The sequence below is a fragment of the Ornithorhynchus anatinus genome, chromosome 6 (assembly GCF_004115215.2).
Source record: "Ornithorhynchus anatinus isolate Pmale09 chromosome 6, mOrnAna1.pri.v4, whole genome shotgun sequence".
Classification (NCBI taxonomy): Eukaryota; Metazoa; Chordata; class Mammalia; order Monotremata; family Ornithorhynchidae; genus Ornithorhynchus; species Ornithorhynchus anatinus.
This window is the reverse complement of record NC_041733.1, coordinates 19,109,384-19,133,903: the sequence shown is the minus strand read 5'-3', so window position 1 is coordinate 19,133,903 and position 24,520 is coordinate 19,109,384. Positions and strand designations below refer to the sequence as shown.

Below are 24,520 nucleotides of genomic sequence, written 5' to 3'. Positions count from 1 at the left end.
CCAGCTGTCCAGTGTAGGGCTCTCCCTGATACAGTAGCTCCCGATTGGGTGCTGGGGAGAACCGGAGCCTGCCTCTTCCCCTCAAATCCTTGCACTCTTCCGCAGGCGTGGAGCTGGGCAAACCCACTCACTTCAATGTTAATGCCAAGCCTGCGGGCAAGGCCAAGCTGGACGTCCAGTTCACCGGTCCTGCCAAGGGGGATGCCGTGCAGGACGTGGATGTCATCGATCACCACGACAACACGTACACCGTCAAGTATACGCCGGTGCAGCAGGTAATGTGCCACACTCCCTTCCCAGCCTATGGGGAGAGAAGAGGGGGAGATCACAGCCAGAGACCAACCAATCGATCAATCATATTTACTGAGCGCTTATTGTGTGTAGAGCACTGAACTAAGCCCTTGGGAGAGTACGATATGATAAAGTTGGTAGACAGCTCCCTGTCCAAAATGAGCTTACAGTCTGGGGGTGGGGGGACGACATTAATAGAAATAGTGGATATGTACATAAGTGCTGTGGGGTTGGGAGAGATGAATAAAGGGAGCCAATCCAGGTGCAAGGGTGACACAAGAGAGTGGGAAAAGAGGAAGTGAAGGCTTAATTAGACACTGGACTTCTTACTGGTTTATGGGAGGGGGTGGGGATGCTTCCAGCCACCTTGTCCCTCTTCCTATTCTGGTCACTTCACAGGCCTCCAGCTTGGGGTGGTTTCAGGGGGAGAGAGGGAGGTGTCTTCCAGGCCCTTCTCCCAGGAGGTCCTGAGCCCTGGGAGTGGGAAGGGAGCCGAAGTTTGTGACTGCACATGCCTGGGACTCAGCACTTGCTCTGGCTGTTTCCAGGGCAACATGGGAGTGAATGTGACCTACGGAGGAGACCACATTCCCAAGAGCCCTTTCTCCGTGGGTGTCGCCCAGACCCTGGACCTCAACAAGATCAAAGTTTCTGGCCTTGGCGAGAGTGAGTAGCAGAGGGGAGGAGGAGCCTCCTCAGCCTTCGTGCCTTTACCCTGTCCCCGGCCTCAGAGTCTTCCTTCTCTGCCTTGACCTGACTAGGTACCTCCTCACTCTCCTCCTGCCCTGGTACTGGGTGGGCAGGCCCTGTGTGTCCCTCCTGTCACCAACCAGAAAAGCCATCTTGCCACTCAGCCCCTCCCGCGCCACCCACTGAGGTGGGGACTGAGGACAGAGCAGGAGCGGGTTGGGGGGGTCTCGGCCTTGGCTTCCCATTCCCGCTCAGCTTGGCCGACCCTTTCCCAACCCTGCAGAAGTTGAAGTCGGCAAAGACCAGGAGTTCACAGTCAAGTCCAAAGGCGCCGGGGGCCAGGGCAAGGTGGGCGCCAAGATCATCGGCCCCTCCAACAAATCCGTGCCCTGCAAGGTGGAGCCGGGCCTGAGCGCGGACAACAGTGTCGTCAAGTTCATTCCCCGGGAGGAAGGACCCTATGAGGTGGAAGTGACCTACGACGGTGTGCCTGTGCCGGGCAGCCCCTTCCCCGTGGAGGCCGTACCCCCAACCAACCCATCTAAGGTAGAGCCCAGGGGTCGGGCCCGTCTCCTTCTGTTGGGGGTGTGCGCCAGACTGGGGGGACTCAGCTGGGGCTGCTAGTGGCCGATGGGATTAGATGGATTTCACGGGTTCAGTTTTCCTCTAGTCCCATTCCCTTCCTCCCTCACTTCCTCACCCCCTCTGCCATTCCGTACAGGTGAAGGCCTATGGCCCGGGTCTCAAGGGCGGCTCTGCCGGCTCCCCCGCCCCCTTCACCATCGACACCAAGGGGGCTGGCAACGGAGGCCTGGGCCTGACTGTGGAGGGCCCCTGCGAGGCCAAGATCGAGTGCCTGGACAATGGCGATGGCACCTGCTCCGTGTCCTACCTGCCCACGGAGCCGGGCGAGTACAGCATCAACATCCTGTTTGCCGACAGCCACATCCCTGGCTCGCCCTTCAAGGCCCAGATCGCCCCCTGTTTCGACCCCTCCAAGGTCAAATGCTCTGGGCCTGGGCTGGAGCACGCCACAGTCGGGGAAGCCGGCCAGTTCCACGTGGACTGCTCCAGCGCCGGAAGTGCCGAGCTGACCATCGAGATCATCTCGGACACCGGCATGCAGGCCGAGGTGCGCATCCAGGACAACGGGGACGGCACCTATACCATCACCTACATCCCCCTCTATCCGGGCGTCTACACCATCACCATCAAGTACGGTGGCCAGATGGTGCCAGACTTCCCCAGCAAGCTGAAGGTGGAGCCAGCCGTCAACACCGCCGGCGTCAAGTGCTACGGTCCTGGTGTGGAGGGCAAAGGTCAGGATGCCCGCAGGGGCCCCCAGATATTTGCTCTGTTTGGCTGGAATTTGGGGTTGGGATTTGGGGACTCTTTGCCTGGTCTGGGAGTGGAAATAGCTCAGCTGCCCTCCTGGTTATATCTACCCCAGTACTTAGTGTACAGTGCCTGGCATACAGTAAGCACTTAAAAGAAAAAACCCCTATAAAGGACCTGGGCGTTCTAGGTAAGCCTGGGTGAAGGGGGTGATATCTGGAACTCCCTAAGACTTGAACCTAGTGAGTGCCCCTTGTCAACCAGTCTGGTGAGATCCACTAGGAACCCATAATTCACAGTATGGCACCAATGTGAAGTGTCCATTGTGGCACGCTCAAGCCGGCCAGTCCAGGGCCCAGCCTAGGCCTGGCCAATCGTGGTGGTCCAGGAGACTCATGGAGGCCTGGCTGACAGACTCAAACCCTCTCCCGAGGAAGCCTTGGCTCCCAGGGCAACTGTGTCAGCAGGGCTGACGGGGTCTTATTCTGAGGCCGGGTGAACAAGGGCCTTATTCCCCGGCCACAAGGGGATCCCAGGTGGCCCAGAGGATTGGAGTGTCTGGAGCATCTGTCCTTCCCCTTCCTCCTCGTGACTGGTCTCTCTCCTCCCCAGGTGTCTTCCGGGAGGCTACCACCGAATTCAATGTGGATGCCCGAGCCCTGACCAAGGCTGGAGGCCCCCACATCAAGACCCGGGTGTCCAATCCGTCAGGCAATCTGACCGACACCTATGTGCAGGACAATGGGGATGGCACATACAAAGTGGAGTACACGCCATATGAGGAAGGTGAGCCAGAGAGGCCTGCTTGGGGAGTCGGAATTCAACAGCCTCGAGCTCTCCCCTGCTGTGCTGCAGTGGGAATCTCTGAAGGACCACCCTCTCTGCCCATCTCCCCCACCCCTACCCCCCCACCCGCCCCCATATCGACTGGCCCCCTGGAGCCTCTCCCATGGCTCCCTGGGCTCCATCTGGAAGGTCCGAGGCTCACACCCATCTCTCCACTCTGGGGCCACAGGTGTCCACTCTGTGGATGTGACTTATGACGGCAGCCCGGTGCCCAGCAGCCCATTCCACGTCCCTGTGACTGAAGGGTGTGACCCCGCCAGGGTCCGGGTCCACGGGCCTGGCATTCAGAGTGGCACTACCAACAAACCCAACAAGTTCACTGTGGAGACCAGGTAGGTGGGCTGGGGGACTGGGGTCAGGAGGTTTCCAGGCCGATCCTGGAGCCAAGAGGAGGCTGTTGACTGGTCTCCATTTCTGGCCTGGAGCCGGTGGAGGGAAGGTGATAGAACCAGGCTTGACCTCTGCCCTCAGAGCACTTAATCCATCCCAGAATTGTGGAGATGATTGGAGAGGGTTGGATGTACAAATAAACACTGGTGCATCATTTTGGGTGAAAGTTGGGATGAGTCTAAAGAGAAGACTTTATGGAGAAGGTGGTTGAGGACAGGGAAGAGGTCATTGAATTGTATTTGATGAGTGCTTACTGTGTGCAGAGCACTTTCCTAGGTGTTTGAGAGAGTGCAGTATAACAGATAACACTCCCTGCCCACAATAAGTTTACAGTCTAGAGGGAGGGGAGACAGACATTAAATAAATTAGAGATATGTGCATAAATGCTTTTGTGGCTTCGGGGGGGGGGCGGGGAATGAATAAAGGGAGCAAGTTAGGACAACACAGAAGGGAGTGAGAGAAGAGGAAAGGAGGCCTTAGTCTGGGAAGGCCTCTAGAAGGAGATGGGTCTTCAATAAGGCTTTGAAGTGGGGAGGTGAGGAGCGCCAGAGGCAGGATGAAGCAGAAGTCTAGGTGAAGACTGTTGGGCAGTAAATTGGCTTGAACAAAACCAGAGAAGGGAAGAGGAGTTGAAGAAATTACTATGCCTGGAGACCCAGGTCTCTGCCGGGGTGTTCTGGTCATGCAGACGGGCTAGCTTGGAATCCAAAGGCCTGGAATTGTCTTTCCCGCCCACTAGGGGAGCAGGCACTGGGGGTCTCGGTTTGGCTGTGGAAGGCCCTTCAGAAGCCAAGATGTCCTGCACAGACAATAAGGACGGCAGTTGCTCTGTGGAATACATTCCTTATGAGCCTGGCACCTACAGCCTCAATGTCACCTATGGGGGCCACCAAGTTCCGGGTAAGAGGAGGGGCTGTTGGGTGGAAAAGTTCTGGGGGGAGGAGCCGTGATGGGGGTCCTCACCAGATGGCCCATCTCCTGCTCCCAACAGGCAGCCCATTCAAGGTGCCGGTGCATGATGTAATAGACTCATCCAAGGTGAAGTGCTCAGGGCCTGGACTCAGCCCTGGGGTGGTTAGAGCCAACGTCCCACAGTCCTTCCAAGTGGATACCAGCAAGGCTGGGGTGGCACCACTCCAGGTCAAAGTTCAAGGCCCCAAAGGTAAGAGCTCGGGGTGCCACTCGGCTGTTCAGGGGTTTCCTGACCCCAAGATAACAGACTCCACTCGGAGAAGCAGGCACGATCTGAGAATCCCACAGGAGGGGTCCTCAGCTGGGGCAACTAGGGCAGCTCCTCACTCTGTCCAACCCGGGGGTTATTTGCTACAGGGGTGGTGGAGCCGGTGGACGTGGTGGACAATGCCGATGGGACTCAGACGGTCAACTACGTGCCAAGCCGAGAAGGTCCTTACAGCATCTCTGTGCTTTACGGGGATGAAGAGGTGCCACGCAGGTACTGCTGGGAAGCGGAGCCCACTGGGCAACGGGGCACCCTGCTGCAAGCAGAAGGGACATGTGGTCGAGGGCCGGGAGCTGGAGGATCGAGGGGTAGCTCAGCTGTGGTATCTCTACTTTCCCAGTCCCTTCAAGGTGAAGGTCCTGCCCACTCATGATGCCAGTAAAGTGAAGGCCAGCGGTCCCGGACTCAACACCACCGGCGTGCCAGCCAGCCTCCCGGTGGAGTTTACCATTGATGCCAAGGATGCTGGCGAAGGCCTTCTGGCTGTCCAAATCACGGTGAGCTGGGATGGACTCTCTCGGGGTGCCCAGTTCCGGGGGCGGTGGGGGGTCGTGTGTGTGTGTGTGTGTGTGTACACGAGGGAGGGGTGTGGAGAGGAGTGTGCGGTGTGGGGGTGTGTCCATGGGAGTTTCATGATAGCAAACCTCTTAAACCTCTGCTGCTTGCCACTGCCAGCCCTGGGTCCGCCTTGAGACCCCATGGAGCAACAGAGTCCTGAGTTGAAGTTCAACCAGTGGCTCTTGATCCATTTAACTGGGAGCCTGAGGTTTTGAGGAGGGAGAAGGGTGAAACCAATACATTCCTTCCCTCCGCCTCCTGGATCCACATGCCCCCGTTTCCCAGTTGTAGGCCCCTTGTGACAAGATCGTGCTGCTTTCCCCTACCTCGCCATGCTAGCATAGAGCTTGGATTTTCCACTCACTCTCTCACTCTTTCTCTTTCTGTCTTTTTTTTATCTTTCCCCTCTTTCCATTCTTTTTCCTCTGTCTGTATATCTCTCTGTCTTTCCGTCTCACCTTTTTTTTTTCCTCCTTTCTCCCCTTCTCCCCACTCACACTGCAGGACCCCGAAGGGAAGCCCAAAAAGACAACCATCCGGGACAACCAGGACGGCACCTACACGGTGTCCTACGTGCCGGACATGACTGGCCGCTACACCATCTTGATCAAGTACGGTGGAGATGAGATCCCGTACTCTCCCTACCGCATCCGGGCCCTGCCCACCGGCGATGCCAGCAAGTGCACAGTCACAGGTGAGAGAGCCGGCGGGGAGGGGGCCGCCGGTCGGCCCCCCCTTAATCCCCAGGGGCCAGTTAGGGTTGGGGGCCTTGGCCCCCGCCCGTGACCCGGAGTCAAGGCAACAGCACCACGGACACTCGCTTTCTGACAGACCCACGTCTCGTTTCACTGCTGCTGTTCACCCCATCGTGTCAGTAACCTGGAGAGGCACCCTCTCTTCCCAGTTGTGCGTGGATGTGTGTCATGGGCGTGTGGGTAGGCGAGTGTGTTGTGCCCTTGTTGTTTTTTTTTTTTTCCTCATTTTTGTGACCTTTTTGTCTCACTTGACCTTTCCTTGCTCTTTGCCCTTTCACCTCAGTGTCAATTGGAGGTCACGGGCTAGGTAAGCTGCTTGCTGGTGCAAATCCAAACCTCTTCCTCTCTTCTCTGCCCACCCTCCCAGTTGGGATCATTTTCTCCCTGATCATCTCCATACCCTCAAGAGGTCCACAGCTGCAGCACCCACCATGGGCAGAACTGGGCAGGGGCCCGCTGGAGACACTGGGTCCGGGGAGGGAGTCACGGGAAGGGAGAGGTCCCCGGGGAAGCCGGAGCTGGCGAGCAGCTGTGGGCCCCTTGCGGGGAGTTCAGAGGCCGCCTCTGCCTGGGAAACTGGGGTCTGTGGATCTTGAAACACACTGCAACCTCTTTTAGAGGTGCTGGGGACGCCACTGAGAAGTTGGGCCCTCGTGATTTTTCTCTCCCTCCTTGTCTTCCCCTCCCACTCCCTGACAATGGGCAGGGTCCCTTCCGACCTCCTGGGCCCCTGGCAAACCTGCCATCCCCTTCTCTCCCTAGTCAACTGACACACTCCCTCAGCCCATGGTCACAAACAACCCTAGGAGCCGAGCTGGATCCAGGGGGCTCTCCGGGTCTCACCTCCTGGGTTTGCTGCCTTCTCTGACTAGGCCCTCCTCCTCCCTCCCCCGGGTGGTCTGAATCGCTGCCCTGCATCACAGCCCCCCCACCTTCCTTGCCACAATCTTCCCGGAGACCCACCTCTTCCTTGGAGGCCAGAGCCCGCCCCAGGACTTGGAGAAAGTAACCCCCCAACCCCGACCTTGGGCAGGACCCTAGGCAGACTGTGTTGGCAGGATCCTCAGACTTCTGTTCCCGATCCTGGAGAGGCCTCCTCCATCCATCTGATCTCGTGGACTGGTGGGAGGCAGACAGGCCTGCATGAGCCGAGAGGGGAGTTGGGTTGGAACAAGTTCTGGGGTGGCGGAGGAGGTTGCCGGCTACCGTAGGTGCCTGGAAAGGCCAGCATGGCTAGAGGCTAGAATCCCTAGAGCCCAGAAGCAGCGTTTCCCTCAGCAGTGACGTTATGTCTGTGGAGCCAAGCCCGCCCCAGCTGGGGTCTCGGTGCAGGCAGTGAGGACCACTTCAAGTTGCTGGCCAGATGGCGGCTGCCCTCTCTCATGGCTCAAATACAGCCCCCTCAGAGATGGAGGGAACTTCTAGAGGGCTAGCCTGCTTGGATCGTCCCAGAGGGGTGCTGGTTTCCACTCGGGTCACTTGTTTCGAGCTCTTCTCTCACCCCTTAATTGTAACTGGGTTTTGGGGGGTTTCCATGGGGTCCTCTTGGGGTGGGCTGGTGCAGGGAGAGCATGGCCAGGCTTCTAGAACCCACCTGGATCTGTGCCGATGCCCCAGCTTCACGACAGATCCCACAGTGCACCACTGCCCTGCAGGGACCGGCCAGGTGACCCTGGGGCCAACCGTACAGCGATTTGACTCTTGAACCATAACGTCACTGTCCAGTCTCCTCCGGGGGCCACTGGGCACCCTGTCTATGCTGCTTTGCCTACCCCCTTGCCAGGCTGCCCTCTCAGCTTGACCTCATTCCCACACCACCACCACCGCCGTGCTAACCCTGCTGAGTCCCTCTAATCCCCCTCCTTCCTCCCTGTCCCTCTCCTCGACCTCCATCCCAGCTTCTGGCCTCAGCTTGCTCCCCATTGGCTGACTGCTGCGCTTCTCTAGCCCTGGGGTGGCCTTGGATGGGCGGGGTGGTCTCAGTCGTCAGGAAGCTCCACTTTCACCTTCGGCCTCGGGTGGCGGGGGGAGAGGAGGGTCACCAAACACGCTGCCTCAGGTATTTTCCTTCACTTCCTTCTGCACACAGCACGGGGGTGGCGGGGCTGAGCAGGGTGGATAGGCGGGCGCAGTGTCAGAGAGGGCATCCAGGCCAGGGAGGGGCTGGCTCCTGCCCCGAAGCCTGGACATGCGGCAGCCTCGGTTGCCCTTCCTGGATTTGAGAGCACTTTGGCCCTGCTGCCATTTGGCCCTTTGCTTGTCTGGTTTGGGCTCTGCTCCTAAGAGGGGGATCCCTCTGCCTAAATTGGCAGTGGGGCCTATCTCTGGGCAGAGTGGATGGGCTCCTTCTTTTAGGCTTAGACTGGGGTCCTGGGAGGGTGTGCCGGAGGGCTCGTCGGAGGTGGAGTTGTCTGTGAGCGTGGAGAAGGGAAGAAGCTTTCCTGTCTGCTGAGAAACCACTCATCGTCCCCCCCAGGGGACTGTCCCCATCTGAGGGTGCTGGGGGTGGGGCGGGGAGGTTCCCTTGGCTGTGTGGGTGCCGAAGGAAGCTGGGATGGTGGGGTGGTTGGTGGCCCGGGCGGAAGTGGCCACCCCATCTAAACCTGTCTTCCCTTCCCTGCTTCTCTCCCGGGTGGGGCACTCTCCCTCCTCCCTGCCTGGGGCCAGGCGCCGGCATCGGCCCCACCATCCAGATCGGCGAGGAGACGGTGATCACGGTGGATGCCAAGGCCGCGGGCAAGGGCAAGGTGACTTGCACGGTCTGCACCCCGGATGGCTCGGAGGTGGACGTGGACGTGGTGGAGAACGAGGACGGCACCTTCGACATCTTCTACACGGCCCCCCAGCCCGGCAAATACGTTATCTGTGTGCGCTTTGGTGGCGAGCACATCCCCAACAGCCCCTTCCAAGTCATGGTGAGTGCCCAGAGGCCCGGCCTTGGGGGACGAAAGGGTCAACTGGTCTCACCTTGCTTTCGGCCCTCTGTTAGTGGTGAGCAGTCTTCAGGCCAGGATTCCGTATCCGGGGCTCTTGGCCAGTCTTGGTGCATAGCAGACGTCAGCTGCCTCTTAGCCGTCGCTTGCCGTATACCCATTGTTTCTAGCTCCTCACCCTTCCCTTCCCCTTATCCTCGGGCCGGGCTTGGCCTGGTGCTACCCAGAGTCAAAAAAGAAGGAGCCAGTTGACTTCTGGAGGCTCCTGCTAGTCCATTTGGACATACTTGGTATTTAAGTGCTTAGTTTAGGCTAAGCACTGAGGTGCATACAAAATAAGCCAGACACAGTCCCAGTCCCATAGTGGGAGGGATCCTTCCATTTTGGGTCCTTGGAGTGGCCTCCACAGACCGGGCACCATGCCCCTCGGCTCCTGGCCATAGGGCTCTTTTCTAATCTTGACATGTCACTGGGCACGACCATCAGGACTCTGGGATTGAAAACTCTGACCGGGCCCCCACCCCGCCTCGCCAGCCAACTTCCTAACCCTTGATCTGCAGGGTGGGCGCCAGTTGACGAAACCCTCTGGTCCGAGCCCTGAGTCATGAAGCAGAGATGTTCCGGCACGTGGACGCTGCCATTTCCTTCCCGGGGCCGGGGCCTTGGGCTCCCTCCCGGCTTCCCCACTTCTGTTGCTGTTGCTCCTGTCGCCTCCCCTGCCCCGGCTCGCACCCCTCCCTGGGTTCTAATGATCTCTTGCTCGTTACAGGTTGTAATGGTGTTAGCCCTTTGCCACGGGTCGTCTCTCCCAGCCCTGACCCGCATCCCCGCCCCCAACCCGCTCACTGCTCCGGCCTCCACCTTGGGTCCCACCCTCTCCCGGTGTGTTAACCTCTTCTTGCCTCCCGCCTTCCCTCCCATCACAGGCGCTGGATGGTGATCAGCCGGCCGCTCAGCAGATGATGCCACAGCAGCTAGCCCCACCCTATCCATACCCGCCGGGCATGCAGCAACCCTGGGTACCAACAGTAACCGCGCTTCTCTCTCTTCTTTCCCGAGAGGGGGAAAAGCCCATCAGGAGCATTCTGGGAAAGCCTCCGCAGCCCTGGAATTCAATGCTGAACACCCCTAGCCACCTCACCCCCCTTCCCTTGATCCTCCCCTCCCCTCCCCTCCGAGTTCTTTAACTGGCTTGGAAAGCCTGGCCTGGGCAGGGGTCACCCCAATAGACAGCAAGGCTTCGGACTCAGCTCCCACCTCTCAGTTCCTAACCAGGCCCTGACCTTCTCTGCAGGGCTGCAGCTGAGCCTCCCAGATGAGGAATTCAGAGTGTGTTGGAGTTCTAGAATTGGGACAGGGAGATGGGTTCTCTGGCATCCAAAGCCTGAGGTAGCCCTTCCCCAGTTTGCCCCAGTCTCTGAACGCCCTCCTGCCACAGTCAGCTGCTGTCCTTCCCTGCTCCTTTTCCTCAGAATTCCCCCAGGAGATGCCCCTTGATGGGTCCCCTGGCAGTATATCCTGGGGAAGGAGGCCGTCCTTCCTCCTCCTAATGTGGGGTCCCTCTGGATTTCTTCACCACAGAATCCGGATACCTCAGACTGCAGTGTGGCAGGCCGGAGGAAGTAGGGGCTTGGTTGGGGACAGGCAAGAGGGGACCAGTGGATGGACACCTGTTTGAGACTTGATCACAGGCCTTGCCTCCAAGCCTCAAGGAGTTAGTGGTTGGGGAGGCTGTATGTTGAACTGCTCCTACAGGAGCTCATGGGAGGTTTCCATCTTTCTCATCTGCCTCTTATAGGCCTCACCGCAGGGCAGGAGGAGAGAGCTCTCCTAGACTGTGTCGGCTTTGCCATCTAAGAATTGAGATGAAGCCTGAAGAGTCTTCTGGGGCTAGGAGATAATCGTATTTATTGAATGCTTACTGTGTGCAGAGCACTGTGCCCTTGGGAGAGTACAATATAATAATATACAGACAAATGCACTGCCCACAACAAGCTTACAGTCCTAGAGGGGACTTTCCTGTGACCTGTCCACTCCCCTCCCTGCCTCTCCCCTCCCTTTCCCCCGCAGCCACCTCGAGCCGCATGAATTCCAGGGGGCAAGCCTTCTCCCTTCCAATGCAGCTGCTCTGGGCTTTTCAAAGTCTCTTATCGTGAACTCAGCCTTTTCTTCCTCCATCTGTAGCGGCTGCGTCTGACTCCATGGGGGAGGGGGGCCGGGGGCTTTGTGTGTCCATCTGTCCTGCATTCATGTTTCATGGGGGTCGGGTGTAGGGGAGAAGTTTCCTCGCCCTTGTGTGTCATCTTTCCTTTCTGGCACCGGAAATCACGAGTCCCGTCCAGTCATCTTGTCCTCTCACCACGAGCCATTGTGTTGTCTGTGTTGGGTTGGCGGGCAGAGGTGAGGGGTGGTGGGGGAAGCAGAGTCGGTCCCTGTGGACCCTGGCAGTGAGCCCGGTCTTTGTAATGGTCGGCGTGTGGCGCTTTCTTACAGGTATCCCTAGCAGAACGAGCTGGCTGGACTCCTTAATCGTTTTGGTTTATTTCCCCCACCCCGCATTCTTTTGTTGCTTTCAGAGGAGTGGTCTGGGGGGCCTAGGGAGAACTGGGGAAGTAGGCAGAAGGTGGTGGTGAGAGGGTCTCCTGTTTTGGGGTCACCTTGGAGGACGTTGGGGACGTTGGGAGAAACACATTCGACCAGTTGCTGAAGGCCTTCCTCTAAACTCATTTCAGGGCCTAACTTCCCTCATCTGGTTCATCATGTATGGACCAGAAATCCTGAGTGTGGCCCAGTCCAGCCCTGGCCAGGTGTTGTAACAGCAGCAGTGGTGGTGGTACCGATAATAATAATAATATTGGTATTTAAGTGCTTACTATGTGCCAAGCACTGTTCTAAGCACTGGGGTGGATACAAGGTAATTAGGTTGTCCTATGTAGGGCTCACAGTCCTCATTTTACAGATGAGGTAACTGAGGCACAGAGAAGTTAAGTGACTTGCCCAGGGTCACACAGCTGACAAGCAGTGGAGCCGGGATTAGAACCCATGACTCCCAAGCCCATACTAAGCCACGCTGCTTCTCCCGATGGCAGCTAGAGCCATGCTGAGCTGGATGCAGACCGGTCACACTGAAGGAGGCTGGCAAGTCCCATCTGAATGACCCTGGGATGGACACATCAGCGCCCCATGGGCTGGTCCAGTTCACTTGCGATGCAGGGGTCCCCTGTCTTCCTACTGGAACCCAAGCCCTGGGAAGCATCCAAACCCGGGCTGCTAAGATGGGCCTCGTGCCAACCCCACCCGGCCCAGGAGCTTGGACCTGGCCGAGTCCCTGGAAGGGCTGCAGGTGGGAGGAGCCTGGACCGGTGGATGAGACCCTCTGGCCCAGCCTCCATCAAGGCCCAGGCCTTCTGCCTGTCTAAGGGGTCACTCTTAGGTGGCTTCGGTGACCCTCGAGCTGACCAGGGTGGGTGGATGTTGGGATCATTTGTGAGAGTAAAGGGAGTTGGGACTCCCAGAGTTCGGCCTGCTTCAGCACCGCCTTCCCCCAGAAGAATCGCCATGCTTTGGACCACCCTCTATTTATCTAGGACTCGCTGCTGTTGCTGTTACTTCTGTCTCCCGCACTTCCACACAGGATGGGCGGAGGGAGCAGGAGTAAAACTCTGGGGTCTTGGGAGACCCTGGGGGTCTATTTGGGAAGAAGTCTTGAGGCTGGGGCTGTGGGGGCGGGGGGAGTGAAGCTTTCGACCAGAATGCAGTCTGGAGATGTCGGTTCTCCAGGCTCTCACCTTCCCTGTGGTTTCCGCCTCTGCCTTCTCCCCTGCTCTTAGAGCGACTGTGGTTGTAGTGGAGGGGACTTAATTCTGGATCCAACTACAGGCCACATCCAACCTTAATTTCTCTCTATCCAGTCCCAGTCTCCCCTCTGGCCTCTGATCTTGGCCTTGGTCTTTGAATGTCCATCCCCTGGTGGATTCCAGCAGACCTATCCTAGCATCCACCCCATTCTGGCAAGACTCAAGCAGAGCTCCATACTCCTTGCTAGTGTTTCTCTACCTCTCGGAGCTCAGGGTGGGCTCACACATCACCCCAGGAGGCCCAGCTGTAGGAACCACAAATAGACCTGGCCTCAGGAGGCTGGAGGTGGGGATGCATGTCCTCCTCGCCCCCCGCCCACCCCAACTCTGCCCCTCTGCTCAAACCATGAAGACAGGCCTCTCCTGCCTCCAGATTGTGTGTACCCAGGCCCTGTTGGGGTGGAGAGGGCGGGAGGGCAAGGGAGGGCGAGATTGAAATGCCCTGGCCAGGGTGCGATGCCGAAGGTGTGCAGGGACGGGTGGGTTGTCTCGTCTTGTTTGCTTCGTGTTCCATTACTGCATGCGACTCCTCCCTCCCTCCCCTCCCTTCTGCCTCCTGCCCCAGAAGCCCTCACTCACTTTACCCGGGCCGGGGTTGGGGGGGCTCTACCTTGGTGTTTAGGCAACCGACCGCCCGCTGATGGGAGTGAACGGATTGGATGTGGCTGGCCTGCGACCTTTTGACCTGGTCATCCCCTTCACCATCAAGAAGGGAGAGATTACAGGTGGGCAGCTTGTTTGCACCCGCGCACATACACTCACCCATTCCACACAGCACGCCACATGCACCCATGCCCCAGAGCAACCCCTTGCCCACCACCTCTCCCTGCTCCACCCCAGGAAGGTGTTAAAAATGATCCTGAATAATTGCTTAGGAATGCTGGAGGTCCCGCCCTGCCCCATCAAAACACACCCCCACCCACCCCTTCCAGCATCTGAAGAACTGACCCCCAGTCATCATTGCCAGCCCCCACCCTCCCTCTCCCTCAATCTGGGCAAACCCCCTCATTAGCCCCAAGCTATGGTCTTAGTTCTCCATTTGACTTTAAGAAGCATAGTTTCTTGCTCTTTGTTGTTTATGGCATTTGTTTTTTTGTGTCACTGTTCTAAGTGCCGATTTAGATACAAGTCGGTCAGTTTGGGCACAGTCCATGTCCTTTCTGGGGCTCACAGTCCAAGCAGATTGCTTTTGTGCCAGTGCCAAAGGAAACAGCTCCCTCCCCCTTACGGAGAGGATGTCTTCTCCCTCTTGCAGTGGGCGTTGCCCTAGAGCTTGCTGTTTATGGTTTGTAGTCCATGCTTCCCCTATTAGACAGGGAGCTCCTTGAGGGCAGGAACTGTGTCTTCTGCTGAATGACCTCAAGTACCTAGTAATGCTCTCTGTGCCCAGGAAGCTGGGTGAGACATCTTTGGTGCCCTCTGGTGTGGGATTGCCCCTGAGATGGTCCCCTTGAGGCTCACAGGCCGAGTGGCGTTTGCAGGTGAAGTCCGTATGCCATCTGGGAAGGTTGCCAAGCCGGACATCACGGACAACAAGGACGGGACCGTGACGGTGAGGTACGCCCCAACGGAAGCCGGGCTGCATGAGATGGACATCCGCTACGACAACATGCACATTCCAGGTAGGCCCAGCTCTGGGTCAGCCTGGGGCCGGGGCAGGGACGGTCAGGACCCCCTGGGAGCTCTGGGTCTATCCAATTTGTGGGGCCTCCACAAGGTCGCATCCTGCTTCTTGAGCTGGGTCCCGCCTTCTCCTGGAATCACAGCTGGAGCCTCTCCATCGCCACCACTGTCTCTCCCCTGCCCTTTACTCATTCCCTTTGGTCTCCTCCCCTCTCCCATCTACCCCTGACAGATTTTACCCACACCCGGGATCGGGGAGGGGGGCGGACAAGAGGGGATCACATGGGCCATATCTCATCCGTTGAATCCAGACCAGGGGACATCCAGGCGCCTCTTGGTCTGACCTTCCCCTGCCTGAACCAAGCCCTAAAAGACAGCTACCCCTTTTAAGAGTCAGACCTGCTAGAAAGATGTAAAATGGCAGCCATACATTACAATGCAGAGGATTTTGGGCAGGTTGGATTGCAAATGGACTGCAGCACCAACTCGTCTCCTGACGTCGTGCATGCGTGGGGGCCATCTCAGAAAGACCTGGTTCAGGCACCATCTTAGTGATGTCCAAAGTGGTGGCCATGTTAGCAAGACACATGACTGTCACCCAAAGCGGTATTGGCCTTTGGGGGCCGGAGGGGAAGTGGTGCTGTAAGGTTACTGTGTTATTCCGGACCTGAGTGAAGAGGTGGGGCCATGTACAACGCGTTTCCTCACCCCTCACCGCGACTCCCATCCAGGAAGCCCCTTGCAGTTCTACGTGGATTACGTCAACAGCGGCCACGTGACAGCCTATGGACCTGGACTGATCCACGGGGTGGTCAACAAGCCGGCTGTCTTCACCGTCAACACGAAGGATGCTGGCGAGGGTAAGTAGTGGAGTGGGATGAGCAGGGGCTATATGAAGTGAGTAGGAGAGGGAGAGTGGGCCGAGGAAGTTCAAGGATGAGGGGTGGCCAATGGCACCCAAGCTCCACATGAGCCATGACTAACTCCCTTCTGGAGATCCCAGGGGCTGGTCTTCTTCTTGGTGACCTTTTCAGGCTCCAGCCCGGAGCTCTAGAGCAAAAGGGTGCTATGGGGTTAGAGTCAGGGATGTTTGGAAGAGTGGGATTAGGGCCAGATGGTGACCAGAAGGGGCCAGGCTCTCAGGGGAGGGAATGAATGGGCCAGAAGGCTAGGGTGATGAACCTTATGGCCCGGCTGGCTTGACAGTCTGCCCTCCACTGTGTGGGGCCCTGGGAGCACGCATTCAACTACCAGCCTCCCCAGATAAGCCCCTGCCCAAACTCCCCCAGCACCAGCAGGCCTGCGTCTCACAGCAGCGGGCCTGGTTCTTTGCCACAGGCGGCCTGTCCCTGGCCATCGAGGGTCCTTCCAAGGCTGACATCGGCTGTACCGACAACCAGGATGGCACCTGCACAGTCTCCTACCTCCCCGTCCTGCCTGGCGACTACAACATCCTGGTCAAATACAACGATAAACACATCCCCGGCAGCCCCTTCACAGCTAAAATCACAGGTGGGCTGTGGTGACGGCGGAGGGCAGGTGGGGCAGGGCGGGGGTTTGTGCCCTCTTTCTCGATGTTGCCTTGCTCACGGGCCCCCTGCCCTCCCCCAGGGGACGACTCGATACGCATGTCCCACTTGAAAGTGGGCTCTGCCGCGGACATCCCCCTCAACATCACCGAGACGGACATCAGCCAGCTGACAGCCACAGTCATCCCGCCCTCAGGCCGTGAAGAGCCCTGCCTACTCAAGAGGCTGCGCAACGGCCATGTTGGTAAGGAATTTCTGCCTTGTCCCTCATTCATTCATTCAGTCATATTTATTGAGCACTTACTATGTGCAGAACACTTCACTAAGCACTTGGGAAAATACAGTGTAATGATAAACAGACACATTCCATGCCCACAGTGAGTTTATAATCTAGAGGTGGGGGAGACAGACATGAATATAAATTACAGGTATGTACATAAGTGCAGTGTGGCTGGAAAGGCGGGAAGAACAAAGGGGTCAAGTCAGAGGATACAGAAGGGAAAGGAAGAAGAGGAAAGGGGGAAGGTGCCTCCCTGCCCTCCCCCGCCCAAAAAAAATTCCTCCTGACCTAGAAGTGGTCTTTGCCCAGTTCAGCCAATTCTTACTACATAGAGGGAACACAGAGGGAACAGAAATGCACCAAAAACCTCCCACAGTTTCCATGGAAAGTTGGAGGCAGGGGGCCAAACAGTCATTCATTCAATTCAGTCATATTTATTGAGCACTTACTGCCTGTAAAGCACTGTACTAAGCACTTGAAAAGTACAATACAGCAATAGAGGACAGTCCCGGCTCACAGCCTGGAGTGGTGGAGACAGACATCAGTATAAGTAAACAGGCATCAATATAAATACGAGAACCAGCATGGCCTAGTAACTAGAGCCCAGGCCTGGGAGTCAGAGGGCCTTGGTTCTAATTCCAGCTCGACCACACTTTTGCGGTGGGACCTTGGGCAAGCCACGTCAGTTCTATTCTCTGGGCTTCAGTTACCTCATCTGTAAAATGGGGGTGAAGACTGAACCCCATATGGGATAGGGGCTATATCCCATGCTCCTTGCAGCCCCTTCTGCTGCCTGTCCTGCTTACTCAGCATCGCCTTCACCTCTCCCAGGTATCTCCTTCGTCCCCAAGGAGATCGGCGAGCACATAGTGAACATCAAGAAGAACGGCCATCACATCCCCAACAGCCCCATCACCGTGACCATCAGCCAGTCGGAGATCGGGGATGCCAGCCGGGTGCGGGTCTCGGGCCCGGGCCTGAGCGAGGGCCGAACCTTTGAGCCTGCAGAGTTCATCATCGACACCCGGGATGCGGGTACAAGCTCAGTGCTGGGGTGGGCGGGGTGGGGGGCTGTGCCTGAGGTGGAGGTGTCCTGGCCCAAGACCCACAGGTCTCAGGTTTAACCAGTGCTTCTCTGGGGCCCAGCAGTGGACAGCCTGGTACAACCAGAGAAAATTGAGGAAAGGGGAGGACCAGCTGAGTCCACAACCACAGAAACGCTCATTAGTTTAGCCTAGTGGGCTCCAGCTTGGCTCCTTTCCCGGCCAGAGTCCAACGAGGTTGAAGTCCCTGATTTAGAGATGAGGGTGGCTCCCTTGTCCTGGAGCCCGACATGATTGTATGTGTGTGTGTGCTTAGGCTATGGTGGCCTCAGTCTCTCCATCGAGGGCCCCAGCAAGGTGGACATCAACACCGAAGACCTAGAAGATGGCACCTGCAAAGTCACCTACTGTCCCACAGAGCCTGGCAACTACATCATCAACATCAAGTTTGCTGACCAGCACGTGCCAGGTGAGAGAGGTGGCCCAGGGACCGCCCCAGTCCGGTCCTGGTGTCTGCTCTGACACCTAGGGGTTTTTGTTGGTGGTGTCCCTTTCCCTCCCTGCCCTCTCTGGCTGGGCTCTGTGGTTCCTTGTCCTCTCACTGCCTCTTCCTCTCCCTGCTGAATCTTCAACACATCTGTTGCTTCCGGCAGATTCCATTGCTCCACTGTCACTAACTGGGCACAAGAACGCCATCCTCTTCCATCCCCAGAGCTCCCCTCTCTGGCTTGGGAAGACGGGTCCTGGCCCCATCCCTTTGCTTAGAGGAGGGGCTGTGTGCCAACGGCCCTCTTTTACCCTGATCGCAATTTCCAAGCGTGTGCGTGTCTGTGCGTACACACATACTTGTGCAGTGGAGGGAGGGTGTGACTTATCCGGGGGTCCCCTCTTTCGTCCACAGGCAGCCCATTCTCCGTAAAGGTGACAGGAGAAGGCCGGGTCAAGGAGAGCATCACCCGAAAACAGCGTGCCCCCTCAGTGGCCAATGTTGGCAGCCATTGCGACCTCAGCCTGAAGATCCCAGGTAGAGGGGCCCTAGACAGGGCGTGGGCAGGGCTGGGCGAGCGCTGAAGAAGATGCCAGGTCATTCTCTGCTCTTCACTGTGGGACAGAAGGGGAGAGACAGGCTCGCAGGTGGGAGGGGTGGGGAGAGCCATGCATGGGAATCTTTGCCCTCTCTCCAAGACCGTGGAAGACAAAAATGGCATGTATCAATCAAACAGCCAGTAATGTTAACTGTGTGCAGAGCACTGTACTGAGAGCTTCCAGCCGGCAGCTGCTGCCTACCCTAGTCAACCACGAAGTCCATTAGATTGTTGCAGAGATGGACATCTCCTGGGGTCAGGAGCAGATGGCTGAGGCAAAGGGAGCTGGAGGAAGTAAGGGTCCTCTCAGGGGCAGGAAGGTTGATCAGCACCAAGAGTAAGCTCCTGACCCAACCGATCCCCTTTTCCCACTCCCCCGTCCCTCCGCCGCCCCCTCAGAAATCAACATCCGGGACATGACGGCCCAGGTGACCAGTCCTTCGGGCAAGACCCACGAAGCCGAGATCATGGAAGGCGAAAACAACACCTACTGCATCCGCTTCGTGCCCACGGAGATGGGCGTCCACACGGTCAATGTCAAGTACAAGGGCCAGCATGTCCCCGGAAGCCCCTTCCAGTTCACCGTGGGGCCCTTGGGAGAAGGCGGGGCCCACAAGGTGCGGGCCGGAGGCCCCGGCCTCGAGCGAGCAGAAGCCGGAGTGCCAGGTATGTCCCTCACATCTCCTACGCCCCAGCTACCCATTTCCTGCCCTGAGAGCGGAAAGCAGAGTCGTGGACCTTCCCGCTCCCCAACAGTGAAGTGTGGTTTGGAGCTGCTGAGCCTCTAGGCTGTTTCATTGTCAAAGCCCCTCCTTGCCTGAGAACATAGCCTTGACCTGGGGGATCCTATAAAGCCACAGTTGAAGAGAGGGCACCCTCCTCATTCCTCCCTGAGCGCCCTTTTTAGGAACCAGACCAGGACAAGGCAGACTGCCAGGCCAGGAGCTCAGTGTTCTGGCTCTGGAGATTCCTGAACCTTGGCCAATCCTCTGGGGTCAGAGAGAATCAATCAATAATATTTAGTGATTACTTGCACTGTAATAATTATGCTATTTGTTAAGCACTTACTATGTGCCAAACGCTATTCTATGCACTTGGGTAGGTACAAGATAATCGGGTTGGACACTGGACCCTGTCCCTGTTCCACATGGGGCTCACAGTCTTATTCCCCTTTTTACAGGTGAGGTAACTGAGGCCTAGAGAAGTAAAGTGACTTGCTCAAGGTCACACAGACAAGAGGTAGAGCTGGCATTAGAACCCACATCCTCTGACTTCCGGGCCCATGCTCTTTCCCCTAGGCCACACTGCTTCACTGGACTTGGGAGACTTCAATAGATTTAGCAAATCCTGTCCCTGCTTTTAAGGAATTTATCATCTAGCAGGGAAGAGTTAGCAGGGGGAGAAATTCCTCTTGCCCACCCACCTACCTCCCTTTCTCCCTGTCCACAGCGGAGTTCAGCATTTGGACCCGAGAGGCTGGTGCTGGGGGCCTGTCCATTGCCGTGGAGGGTCCCAGCAAGGCTGAGATCGCTTTCGAGGACCGGAAGGATGGTTCATGTGGTGTGTCCTACATCGTTCAAGAGCCTGGTAAGAGGCAGCAAAGTTGGCATGGGGCAGTGGAGCGGAGAGCCACCTCCCTTGCCAGGAGGAGCCCCAACTGGCCCCACCCCAGGGAGGACCGTGGACTAATCCAAGGCACCAACTCCCCTCTCTCTTCGTTCCTGGCTAAGCCTTTCTTAACCTGATGGGTGTTCTGCACATGCTCAGAAGTGCTAGCGACTTAGACTTACCTAACCCGAGCCAACTCCTGAGCCTGGGGCCGGCCCTATAATAATAATAATAATAATAATTATTATTATATTTGCTAAGCGCTTACTATGTACCAAGTACTATTCTAAGTGCTGGGGTAGATCAGGTTGTCCCACCTGGGGCTCACAGGCTTCAGCCCCATTTTACAGTTGAAGTAACTGAGTCACAGAGATGTTAAGTGGCTTTGCCAAGGTCATACAGCAGACAAGTGGTGGAGCTGGGATTAGAACCCATGTCCCAAGCCTGTGCTCTTGCCACTAGGCCATGCTGCCTTTCTGCCCTATCCTCAGCCACAGTCCACTCAACAGATCTCCTCTCCTGGAAGGATATATCCTGGATCCCTAGGGCTGGCAGTATATAGATCATCTAAACCCAAGACGTCTGGCTGCCTCTTTTATAAATATCTCCGGGGAGGGGTGCTTAACTTGCTGGGGAAACCTGTTCCGGAGCTTTTTAAACCTTACTGTGACTCATCTCCCTGTGGATATGGAAAACCGGTCACCGTCCTCAGTAAACCAACTATGTTCTTTAACCGTAAAGTTCCTCTTTCACCTTTCCTCTCAGGACCTACTCTTTGTTGCGGTGAAAAATGAAGGTTTTGGTGCTCTGGACTCCCTTTTCTTCAAATCTTCAAATTTCTTGGGCCAGGGCAATAGTATTTGAGGGCCTACCTATTGTGCGCAGAGCACTGTACTAACCCCTTGGGAGAGTACACAATAAAATGAGTAGATCTGATCCCTGCTCTCAGGAAACTTGCAATCTAGCAAGGGTGTCAGACACCAGAATAAATTACAGACATGGGAAAGCAATAGCATATAATCCTATATACATAAAGTGTAATTGCAGGTTGGTAAGTATCAATCATATTTATAGAGCACTTACTGTGTGTAGAGCGGTGTACTAAGCGCTTGGGAGAATAAAAAGTAACAGAGTTGCAAAACACATCCCATGCCCACAAAGATCTTAAAGTCTAGAGTACTCCCCATGTGTTTAGGTAGGACCCAAGTGGCAGCAGAGAGATGAGGGCTTAGTCAGGGAAGGCCTCCTGGAGGAGATGTGATTTTAGAAGTGCTGTGAGAACTGGGGTCTGCTAGCAAAGGAGCTACTTCCTGGCTTCCCCTTCTATTTCTGGGGCTTATTGGATCTCGTACTGATTACAACACATGGCTGCCTTAAGTTTTTTGTTTTTTGAATTGATATTTAAGTGTTTACTCTGTGCCAGGAAGGGGGCTCACAGTCTTATTCCCCATTTGAAAGATACAGTAATTTAAGGCAGAGAGAAGTTAAGTGACTTGCCCATGATCCCACAGCGGACAAGTGGTGGAACTGGGCCTAGAACCCAGGTCCTCTGATTCCCAGGTCCTTGCTCTTTCCACTGGACCACACTGCTTCTAATTTTCCACTTTGGGTCCACCAGGAGGGGCAGAAAGCTGAAGCATGTGGTTGAGCTGGTGGGCTGGTTGGAAGGAACTAAAGTCCTCCAGCTCTTGGACCTATCAAATCAATCAGGGGTATTAATTGAGCCCTTACTGTGTGCAGAGCACTGTACTGAGCGTTGGGGAGTACGTAGGGGTGAATCGAGATTCAGTTCCCCGACACCCCCCATTTCCAACGTCCGCCCCTACCCCTCTCCCCAGGTGACTACGAGGTCTCGGTGAAGTTCAATGATGACCACATCCCCGACAGCCCCTTCGTGGTGCCCGTGGCCTCACCTTCGGACGACGCTCGCCGCCTCACTGTTTCTAGTCTTCAGGTGAGGCACTGAGAGAAACCACCGGCTGTGGCTCCCGCGGGTGGGCCGGCCCTCCGCTGCCCGGACCGGGCCATGGCTAGAGCGGACTTGTGCTGCCAGGGCTGTCCTCGGACAAGCAGAAGGGAAGGATGAAGGGTGGGCAGAAGTGGGAGAACCAATCCCTGGGGAGGAGCTCGGTCCTGCTCCTCCAAGGAGAAGGCCTCTGCCACTCCCCTGCTCGCACATCTGCCCCGCTCTGCTGCTGAGGCTCCTGGAAGCGATGGCAGGAGGCTATTGAGGTGCCCCTGGGTTTCCAGTGTCCCAGGGAGCCCCGTGGGTCCAAGGGAGAAGCAGGTCAGAAGGTCAGGAAACTCCGCTCTAGCCATGCCTTCCCCGGGCCAGCGAAGGCGCCGCTCTCCACCCGCTACTGTGGTTTTTCTCGTGTCTCGAGTCTAAAGGCTTTAAACAGGCCCCGGGTGCCCCTTGTGCACCCGGGTGGAAGTTTAAAGAGGGAGAGCTTGTCTTGGCTGCATGACGTTGTCCACTGTGTCTCTCCCCTCCCCTTGGGGTCTGCCCATGTGCCTGCCCTGAAAGGGGGAGGGCAGGTGACCAGGGGTGTGTGTGTGCTGCATGTGTGCCCGCGTGTGAATGTCAGAGCATCTGTGCCTTGCCTTCTCATGGGGCAGCTAGCTCTCCCTCTTTAAACTGAGTTTAGTTGCAAACTGGGTAAGTCACGTAATCTCCTTTATCACCTCTCCATCCTCCACCACCCTCTTTTCCTTCTCCCTTTTCCTGTATTCCCTGATCCAGCAGGGGTCCTCTCCTGCCCTCTTCCTCTTTTCCCCCCCGACATTTTCCCTGGCTTTTGTCTGTACTGCCCCTAACCAAGTCTGCTGTACTTTTAGGAGTCAGGGTTAAAGGTCAACCAGCCAGCCTCTTTTGCAGTCAGCCTCAACGGGGCCAAGGGCGTGATTGATGCCAAAGTGCACAGCCCGTCAGGGGCCCTGGAGGAATGCTACGTCACTGAGATAGACCAAGGTAAGGTCCTGCCGGGGAGACCGGATGGAGCACTGGGAAGATGGCAGGGGGTGGGAATGGAGGAGGGGGAGGAGAAGATGAAGAAGAAGGCGGTGGGCATCTGGAAATAGCAGAAGCAGGTTCTTCAAGGGAGCAAGCAGGCAAGTAGGCAGCTCCTGACTAAAGTAGCACTGCCAGATCAGAGCTGGCCCAGGCCATCCAGAGGATTTCTCCTCTGGAGCCCAGGGCCCTCTTGGCTGGCGACCACATTCTCCCAGGACGTCCTTTCTTCCTCGGATTCTCTCAGCCGAAGGGTTCCTCTTCCCTTCGCTGGTGGGGTGAGGTGGTAGTATGTGGTGGCAGGGCCCGGCCTGGCCCTGAACCAGAGGTTTCAGATGGGAGGGGGAGGAGTGGGTGGTTTGGGGGGCAAGGGGAGTTGGGTCAGAACTGACCCCAACTGGCGGTTCACTGTTAGAAATGCTCACTACCCAAAGGCCAGGGTTGTCCATGGGAAGAGTTCTGGCTGCGGGGGAGATCCAACCCCTCTCCATCCCCTGGAGAGCAGTCAGGGCGGGCCTGACTGTGCCTTCTCTGTCCCAGACAAATACGCCGTGCGCTTCATTCCCCGCGAGAATGGCATCTACCTGATTGACGTCAAGTTCAACGGCTCCCACATCCCCGGCAGCCCTTTCAAGATCCGCGTCGGGGAGCCCGGGCAAGGCGGGGACCCGGGCATGGTCTCCGCCTATGGGGCTGGCTTGGAAGGGGGCATCACAGGTGAGTGGCATCATCCAGCGGGCCTAGATGGGCCCGGTGCCTCCCGGCCGCCGATTTAAACCCCCTTCGGCCTGTGTCTTTGTAAACTCTGAGGGGACACGTGCTGTCTCTCTCTCTCCGCAGGGAGCCCGGCCGAGTTCATCGTGAACACCACCGGCGCGGGCGCGGGAGCTCTGTCCGTCACCATCGACGGCCCCTCCAAGGTGAAGATGGACTGCCAGGAGTGCTCTGAGGGCTACAAGGTCACCTACACGCCCATGGCGCCTGGCAGCTACCTGATTTCCATCAAATACGGGGGTCCCTATCACATTGTGGGCAGTCCCTTCAAGGCCAAGGTCACAGGTGAGGGCAGCGAGGCTCTGGCCGAGCACCGGGGTTGAGGGGGGTTGGATTGGACAAGTTTGGCAGTGTCTTGAAGCCCCCGGCAGGATCTCCCAACGGACTATTGTCCTTTTCCTTCTCAGGTCCCCGCCTGGTGAGCAGTCACAGCCTCCACGAGACCTCTTCTGTTTTTGTGGACTCGGTGACCAAGGCGGATGCGGTTCTGCAGCAGGGAGCCCCGCCCAAGTTCCACTCGGATGCCAGCAAAGTGGTGGCCAAGGGACTGGGGCTCAACAAGGCCTTTGTGGGCCAGAAGAACTCATTCACCGTCGACTGCAGCAAAGCAGGTTGGCTGAAGTTTGGGAATGAGGGAGAGGGCTGGCAGGGTTTGCTCTCGTCTTCTCAGCAA

General features: G+C 57.0%; 1 protein-coding gene across 4 annotated transcripts in view; it reads left to right on the top strand.

Annotated features, from left to right (window-relative positions):
- FLNA (filamin A) overlaps positions 1–24,520 on the top strand; it is a 63,204-nt gene that overhangs the window by 36,631 nt on the left and 2,053 nt on the right. The window contains exons 19-47 of one of the 4 annotated variants that reach the window (XM_029067828.2): positions 106–275; positions 840–957; positions 1,265–1,527; positions 1,703–2,300; positions 2,929–3,102; positions 3,332–3,494; positions 4,292–4,452; positions 4,544–4,714; positions 4,882–5,005; positions 5,133–5,289; positions 5,855–6,044; positions 6,389–6,412; positions 8,773–9,020; positions 9,965–10,057; positions 13,518–13,620; positions 14,377–14,517; positions 15,250–15,378; positions 15,857–16,030; positions 16,130–16,291; positions 17,159–17,362; positions 17,687–17,839; positions 18,272–18,394; positions 18,855–19,121; positions 19,905–20,042; positions 21,902–22,017; positions 22,902–23,034; positions 23,614–23,790; positions 23,914–24,132; positions 24,255–24,458. In XM_029067828.2, coding sequence (XP_028923661.1) covers positions 106–275; positions 840–957; positions 1,265–1,527; positions 1,703–2,300; positions 2,929–3,102; positions 3,332–3,494; positions 4,292–4,452; positions 4,544–4,714; positions 4,882–5,005; positions 5,133–5,289; positions 5,855–6,044; positions 6,389–6,412; positions 8,773–9,020; positions 9,965–10,057; positions 13,518–13,620; positions 14,377–14,517; positions 15,250–15,378; positions 15,857–16,030; positions 16,130–16,291; positions 17,159–17,362; positions 17,687–17,839; positions 18,272–18,394; positions 18,855–19,121; positions 19,905–20,042; positions 21,902–22,017; positions 22,902–23,034; positions 23,614–23,790; positions 23,914–24,132; positions 24,255–24,458 — 5,097 coding nt within the window. The remainder of the gene's footprint in view (positions 1–105; positions 276–839; positions 958–1,264; positions 1,528–1,702; positions 2,301–2,928; positions 3,103–3,331; positions 3,495–4,291; positions 4,453–4,543; positions 4,715–4,881; positions 5,006–5,132; positions 5,290–5,854; positions 6,045–6,388; positions 6,413–8,772; positions 9,021–9,964; positions 10,058–13,517; positions 13,621–14,376; positions 14,518–15,249; positions 15,379–15,856; positions 16,031–16,129; positions 16,292–17,158; positions 17,363–17,686; positions 17,840–18,271; positions 18,395–18,854; positions 19,122–19,904; positions 20,043–21,901; positions 22,018–22,901; positions 23,035–23,613; positions 23,791–23,913; positions 24,133–24,254; positions 24,459–24,520) is intronic. The other 3 variants (XM_029067829.2, XM_029067830.2, XM_029067831.2) reach the window with 3 other exon arrangements.